At 49.9% G+C, this 7,384-nt stretch overlaps 1 protein-coding gene across 1 annotated transcript; it reads left to right on the forward strand.

The window, feature by feature from the left end:
- The first annotated feature begins 3,536 nt into the window (after nucleotides 1-3,536).
- Nucleotides 3,537-4,644, forward strand: LOC123106908 (vegetative cell wall protein gp1). The gene is made up of 2 exons (XM_044528941.1): nucleotides 3,537-3,971; nucleotides 4,092-4,644. Exons 1-2 carry the CDS (start codon nucleotides 3,818-3,820, stop codon nucleotides 4,469-4,471), a joined length of 534 nt encoding a protein of 177 aa, XP_044384876.1. The 5' UTR covers nucleotides 3,537-3,817; the 3' UTR covers nucleotides 4,472-4,644.
- The last annotated feature ends 2,740 nt before the right edge of the window (nucleotides 4,645-7,384 follow it).

Below are 7,384 nucleotides of genomic sequence, written 5' to 3' on the forward strand. Positions count from 1 at the left end.
ACTTGCTGTGGTGCTGCCCCATCTACCGGATCGTGCCAACTCCCACGCTCATGACCACACAGTGCACAAGCGTACATCTATGCCTCAGGATCGCACAAGACCGTGTCCGCATGCCTAAGCTAACAGAAAGAGCTAAAAAATAGCTAACTACCAAAGCGTTGCCATGGCAGTAGGAAACACTGCCATGGAAGCCGAAAACCCCTGCCATGGCATGAAAACGAGACTGGTGTTGTCACGCTAAATTATTTGCTAACAAATTCCCCTAAGCTAGTTGCGATGGCTTATTTGACCTCGATCATACCAATGCGGGCACGCAACTCTTGGAACCGAGTGCTCCGAGAGATTAGGTGAGGATGTGCGCGAGCTAGTCACCGATGGCGATGTAGTCCACGTTGATATTCCAACCTTCAATGCACTCACGAATGAGGTCCTACCACACTTCAGTGTGTTTGCTCCGGTCTTGAAACACCGGTTTCTTTCACAACTGTATTGCGGATTTCGCGTCAACGAAGATCGTGGCGGCGCCAACGTCCTTCTCGAGATGTCGCTAAGAAACCTGCTCAGCAACACCACCTAGCATGTTGTAGTGGTTGCATTGATATACTCAGACTCGAACGAACACAAGGCCATAACCTTCTGCTTCTAGGACTGCCAAGTGACTGGGCTGCCACCCAGGATAAACAAGATGTTGAACGTGCTCTGCAAAGTAGTTTTGCACACCAAGCATTAAGATTTCTGTAGCATTTTGTGATGATGGGTTGGCAAACTGAGGCCGGTAGTTTGTAAGGTGAGCGTGGTAAACATAGGTAAGTACGTGGGAAGGATAATATGCCACGTCGCAGCGATAGGGCAATTGAGCTGGCATGTTGTCCAATGTGAGGAGAGGGCGGAAACTGTTTTGTGTTTATGCAGGAGATAATGTGTTGAAAGGAGTTGTCAGGGTTGGAGTAAGCCTCTATGGTAAGTTGCTATAGAAGATCAACGATGATGACGATAACATTTCTGCAGGTAATCAAACCCCCAGGGCCACCATTTAGCAGGACATATGTTTTACCTAAGGCAAGGATATCTTCAATCCAAGAGCCACATAAGCTCCTGGGCAGCCACACTGTTTAAGGATTGGAAGTAGGGGGTCCCAAGAGAGAGAGAATCAAAGCCCATAAGATAGAAGGGAGAAGATTGGGGCAAACTTTTTCTTAACAACAAGCTGGTCTATTTGACTTAGTTTGCTGCACAGCGGTCAATCAAGCTGTTAGTGTTTTTGGCAAAAGGATTAGTGAAAGCTATTTGTTTTTTGCCAAAAAAACAGAAATTCGGTATTTTTTCTCTATAACGTGGTCACTGTTATTTTTTTTAGAAAAGAAGGATGACCCCTGGCCTCTGCATCTGGGCGATGCATACGACCACTTTATTAATTATTCTCACAAGACCTTACAAAGTAATACAACAGTAAGACTAAAGCCGCCGTCTAAGCAACAAACTGTCGCTACACCTATCCAGTTGATGAAAGGGCGCAGATAGTCTGGGCCTAATACCAAACAGACATCGCAGCCAAACCTAACATCTAAGACCTAAGAACCCATCCAGGACGCGTGCCGGGCATGGGTCTCGCCGGTCCGGCGTGCTCTCAGAGGCCGCCGCTGCCAACTGCCACCGCTCCATCTTCAGAACTGTACTGATGCATCAACCTTGCTCGGTCTAGCTATCGTCGACGCCACCACAGCGCCCAACGGTACCTTCTCCCTGCGCGCAAACAGCTGAGCACGTCGCGGTCGCCGCTGATACACCTCAGCACCATGCTGCCAAGTACCACCAGCCGACACAGCTTGAAGTCTGTGGAAGATCTGTCGTGCGTAGCACCTGCCGACCAGGCATGACTCAGCGTAGCACCTGTCGGCCAGGCATGACTTGACAGCTCCACCGAAGCTCCGTGCAAGACGAAGCCGCTCCACCTCCCGCCTTTGTCTTCCAGCGCTGCTCCACAATAGATGCTCCCAAGAGAGAGACGGCACCGTAGTACCGCCATCGTTCGATCTGGAAGACCAGATCCTAGGGTTTCCCCCGAAGCAGCACGAGTGGGTTGACAACAGTTACACGACGATGCCTTCATCAAGGTAACGACGCAAAACGCTGCCATCGCCCGCCAACGGCTCGGTTGTCACCGGCAACTATGTCTCCCCGACTCGTAGCCGGGACTAGCTGACGGATCTCGAGATCCGATCACCCAGCCGCAGGCCGATCACCTCTGGCGGAAGAGATGACCACCACCGCCGACTGCACCGGTGAGGACAAATCTGGCGGAGGTGCCGCCTACGCGACCACCAGGCCCTCCACGCCGCCGCCGCCGATCCAAAGGCAGATGGCGCGCCGCCGCCGCCCGAACAGGGCTGGTCGCTGCGCCCGCAGCCCGCGCCGCCTCCGACGCCGCCGCGCCACAGCCATCACCGTTGCCGATCGGATCTGAGGCGCCTCCACATGATTCGGGGATCCGCACAACCCCAGATCCACGGGAGATAGGTGATGTCCTCCGCCACCGCTGTCGGCCTCCGGGCTTAGACCGGCGACGTCCCCCAACGGCGGCGGAGGGTGGGGAGGAAGGAGTATGCGCCCCGGCGGCTGGGTAGGGAGCCGCCCGAGCCGCCCTAGCGGGGACGACGCGGGGGCTGGGACCTTTGTTGAGCCAGCCGGCTAGTCTCTTATTAAAATGGGGGAGAATTTCACTTCCCCGGCCTCTGCACCAACTAGGGATGCATACGACCATTTTAGTATGAGCACCAAGATAAACATGGTCCTCAGAATTTTTTAAATGAGTATCAAGATATTTTTGATGAGTGGTTCCACCACACACCAAACTTGATCCTCAATAAATGGGGGGAAACCTCTGTGCATCACCCGTCAATTCTAGAAATTGAACTCGGGTCGTTAGGCTGCACAACCGCATGCCCAACCACTGAACCAAGGCTTTCTTTGCAATGGTTTTATACAATGACCCCTCGATTTAGGGTCAGTCTTTTTGGCGGCTGAAAAAAATATGCCACCTCTTCTTCAACTTTTTTCATAAGCCGACTCTCTCATTCATTAGAAGCCTCGCCAAATTTACGAAGCGACTTGTTTTTTTAATCTGGATAGAAGCAACTTATTATTTAAGCCGCCCAAAAAAACGGACACTTAGTTGCTTCATGTGCCCCCCTCTCTCTTCTGGATCATTGTCTTGGCAACCCGGCCAAAAGAGAAAGTATCCATTTTGCAGTCAAATCAAAGTACCGACCCATGAACTTGTTTGATTTTTAATTTTTTTTGAAAGACAGCGGGAGTGAACTTGATTGAATGAACCCTCGCTTGTTGGGATTGCATGTGGAGGAGCAGTACGACAGGCCAACACTTTGGATGAGAACTTGTGTATGTCCACCTATCGTTTGGTACGCTCATTTCCAGACGCGGGACATGTCGACAAGGAAAAAAGAGTTGAATGGCGATTCAGACAAATATAAATATGTGGTCATGTCAAGCAGCAAGGAACCACACAAAAACCCGTGTACAGAAACGTTATCTTCTCGAAGAATTTTGCCACCCAGCTCTCGTCGTAACGCCGCCCGTGAAGCGTCATGACAAACCAAAAAAAAAACCCAAGGGACGGGGACGGCCGACGGCACATGCATGCATGCCGTCTCGTCTCTGACAACGAAGCGGCGGCGGCAGAGCCCACCCCCGAGACGTCCCGACCCTCTCCTTCTCAACCTCCTGTCCTTTCATAAATACGAGTACCAAGTTAAGCAGACGACGTTCAAATCAGAGCCGCTTCCATCATCTCTCGAGAATGCGCGGCTCGCACCTGCTCCTGCTACTGGTGGCGTTCTCTTCATTCCACGGCCACCTCGCCGCCCGCCATGGCCGGAGGCACGCGCCTGCAGCCGTCCCCGTCGTAGGCTCCGTCCGCTCTGGCGGAGCGGCCACGGATGCTGCTTCCTCAGGTGCGCTATGTACCACGTAGATCATGCTGCAAAGAGTCATCAGCTAGCTTGTGTTGCCGGCCGGCCGGGCGAAAGTACTAACATCTGGACACGATTCTTGTACCGTGTCGTCGATTCCAGGCGGGGCGACAGCCGTCCGGTGCCACGACGGGGCCGTCTGCAGCGAGAAGGGCCTGTTTTTCCCGCCGATTCCGCTCGTGCCGGAGCCGCCGAACATCGGGGGCGTGCCCATCCCGCCGAACCCGATCACGCCAGCGCCGCCGTCGCTCATCCCGCCGGTGTTCCCCGCGCCATCTCCGCCGTCCATCCTGCCGCCGCTCGTCCCGCAGCCGCCGCCAGCTTCGCTCATACCGCCGGTGCTGCCGTTGCCGTTCCTTCACCCACCGCCTCCGCCGCCACCGCCGCCGTCCATCCTACCGCCGGTGCCCTTCCTCCCGCCGTTGATCCCTGGCGTGCCGCCAGCTTCCTCCTCGAACAACGGACGACCGGTGAAACCATGAGAAAGATGCTGGTCTTCCTGCCCTATGAGTTATCTATATATTGTGAAATCTTGTACCGGAAATACTCCACTTTATGGCTGTGCACTGTGCATGTGTCGTGGTTTTTGGTTTGTGTCCACCGATTATTATTTGGAGATATTATCACGATTCATAGAACATATTTTTTATGTTCAGTTTGTTGTTAGAATTTTAAAGTTACGAATTTATGATTACTTATGTTCTCGTGCAAATACGATCACATGTACGCAGGCGTATCCATCCCTTGCAGGGACGTTACACCATTTTTGCAGGAACAACCCTTACCTTATTTATAATTATGTCTGTATAAATCATTCACACATAATAAATACTGGTAATTAAGTCTGTGGCCCCACTTGACAGTCGGCCTACTCTTTCTACCTGTGTGGGACCCACTTGCCAGTGGATGCGAGAAATATTTGAAGATCTAGAATTAACTGCGCCGCGAGGATTGGAACCAGGAACCTCTTCATTCCTACCCTCACTACCCTCACCAAAAACCTCTTCGCTCTCGTCGCCCGTGCTAACCACCACAATGGACATTTTTTCTGTCTAGAACTATATGTTGTTAATTGTTATATTGTTCAACATGACAAATAAATTCTTTTTTGTGGCTGGGACAACCATAAATTCAACCATATACAAAGACAATGACTATGTTAGCAATAAGCTTGCTATAATATAGAGTTATCTGAATGAATTTAGAGGGTGCGTGGGTTTTTTCATTCCGCACAAGAAAACTTTGGTTGGTTTGAATTCCTATGTCAAAATGGACTTGGATCACTTAAAATTAAAATCCAGTTTTGTACTGCTGCGATAGGTCAGTTTTCTTCACACCTCTAGGTCTAGAGTTCAAATCATGAGGCACAAACATTTTGATCATTTTTGTACCAAATATGTTTTTTGCAAAAATATAACCTACACAAGATTCAAACCTTGGCCAATTGCCAGGTAATTAATGGACTAACCATCAGGATAGAAATGATATATTCATGCACTATATTTTCTTTTATCTAGATTTTTAAATTTAAAATTATTTAAATTAAAAATTTGTTATTTTGTCTGAAAGAATTTTTGACCAAATCGAGGGTGGGCAATTTTATTTGCCATTTCGAAATTAATACTTGTTCATGTGTCTAAGGAGAAGCACATAATTTTATATGTTTTGGCAACGGTGACTACTCGAGGATGAGCGGATTTTTCTTCCCAAAATTTATTCAAATGGATTTTGAATTCAAAAAAATTGGCACTAAAATATATAAAATTGAAACTAGAAAAGAACAAAGCTTGGGCACGTTCCAACGGTTAGTACTGCACATCCGCTAGGTGACCCCAGCTTGCGAGTTCGAGTCTCTCCCCATTGCACCTTTTTGCGTGTAAATATCTGCTAAAACTGAAGAAGAAAAAATGATGGAGACCATTGATATTGATGTGAAAATATCACCTAAACCCTGCTTTCACTATAAAGTAAAATAAGATTTTTTTTTTCGAGAGTACGCCAATGGCATACCATATTTTTATAGAAGGGAGCAAAGACATTTACAAGAAGTGACACCCAAATGCGAACATTCAGGTATCCACACACCCACTCCAACACCAAACATAGAAAAAACTAGGCTATTCTCACGAAACGTTGTAAACCTCCTACACCTCCCGCCGCAAGTTTCCACTCTGCCAACTCATCTAGAATCCACCTCGCTGCCTCCCTAGGTCGCATTTGTTGGTTAACTCTGTTAAAAACCCTTGCGTTCCGTTGCTTCCACAAAGTCCAGATGGTCCCAATAAACAAAGTATCGAAACCCCTCTTCTCCGCCTTCTGGAAGCTGACCCTGATTCTCATTCACCAGTGAAAGGTGGGTTCCCCTGCCTCCCGATCTCCGATGTTGATATGAAGTGTGTCCCAAAGTGTGCACCAGACCTCCTTGGCATACGTACAGCTGGATAGGATGTGATCAGTGTCATCCTGATCCCGCAGGCAGAAAAAGCACGGGGAAGGCTCGTCCTGCAGGCCGTGTCGTGCTATCCGGTCCGAAGTCCAAATCATGTACTGCATGGCCAGCCACGCGAAAATCTTACACTTCAGAGGCGCCCAGCTCCTCCAAATGCCACTAGCCAAAGGTGGTCGTGGCAGGTCAGAGCAAAGGCTACTATAGATCGCCTTCGCCGAATAGGCACCCGTGGTGGAGCAAGACCAAGCAAAACTGTCAGGCACATCCGGGTTCCTAGCCACCGAGGCCACCGCCTGACATAAATGCATGCACTTGAGTTGAGCCATGAAAGAGGCCTCGGGTTGACAGTCCAGAACCCATCTACCATCCGTCAAGCCCTCCTGCACCGTTCTGGACTTAATAGTTCTTGGCTGCACCGTGTCAAGGATCAGGGGTGCGATGTCTATGACCGCCATTCCATTCATCCACCGGTCTTTCCAGAACAAGATCTTCTCGCCTGAACCAACCTCAATCCGCACCAGGCTGTCAAACACTTCTCTCGCATCATGGTCATCCATCATTGGTAGCCCTTGCCACGGCCTAGAAGGCTCGGTCCTTCGAAGCCACTCCCAACGAGCTCTCAGCGCCAAAGATTGTAACTTCAGGTTTTTGATTCCAAGCCCTCCATTACACTTGGGTCTGCAGATATTATCCCAAGCGACTAGGCACTGCCCACCATTCACCTTGTCCTTACCAGCCTAGAAGAAAGATCGCATCCACTTGTTAATCTCCTCCAACACCCAGGCACGAGCGTCCGCAATCATGAGATGATGTATCGGCCTAGCCGAAATGACTGATTGCACTAAGATGAGTCTGCCCGGGCGTTGAATCAATCCCCTCTGCCAAGCCGGGACGAGATGCCTAACTTGATCCAGCAAGGGCTGCCAATCTGCTTTGGTGAGGCACT

Source organism: Triticum aestivum, chromosome 5A (genome assembly GCF_018294505.1).
Source record: "Triticum aestivum cultivar Chinese Spring chromosome 5A, IWGSC CS RefSeq v2.1, whole genome shotgun sequence".
Classification (NCBI taxonomy): Eukaryota; Viridiplantae; Streptophyta; class Magnoliopsida; order Poales; family Poaceae; genus Triticum; species Triticum aestivum.

Bases quoted from the DNA above. Each gene is read 5' to 3' on its own strand.
- LOC123106908 (XM_044528941.1), top strand. From the start codon at position 3,818: ATGCGCGGCTCGCACCTGCTCCTGCTACTGGTGGCGTTCTCTTCATTC. The intron at 3,972-4,091 runs GTGCGCTATGTA...CGTCGATTCCAG, and splicing joins CACGGATGCTGCTTCCTCAG to GCGGGGCGACAGCCGTCCGG.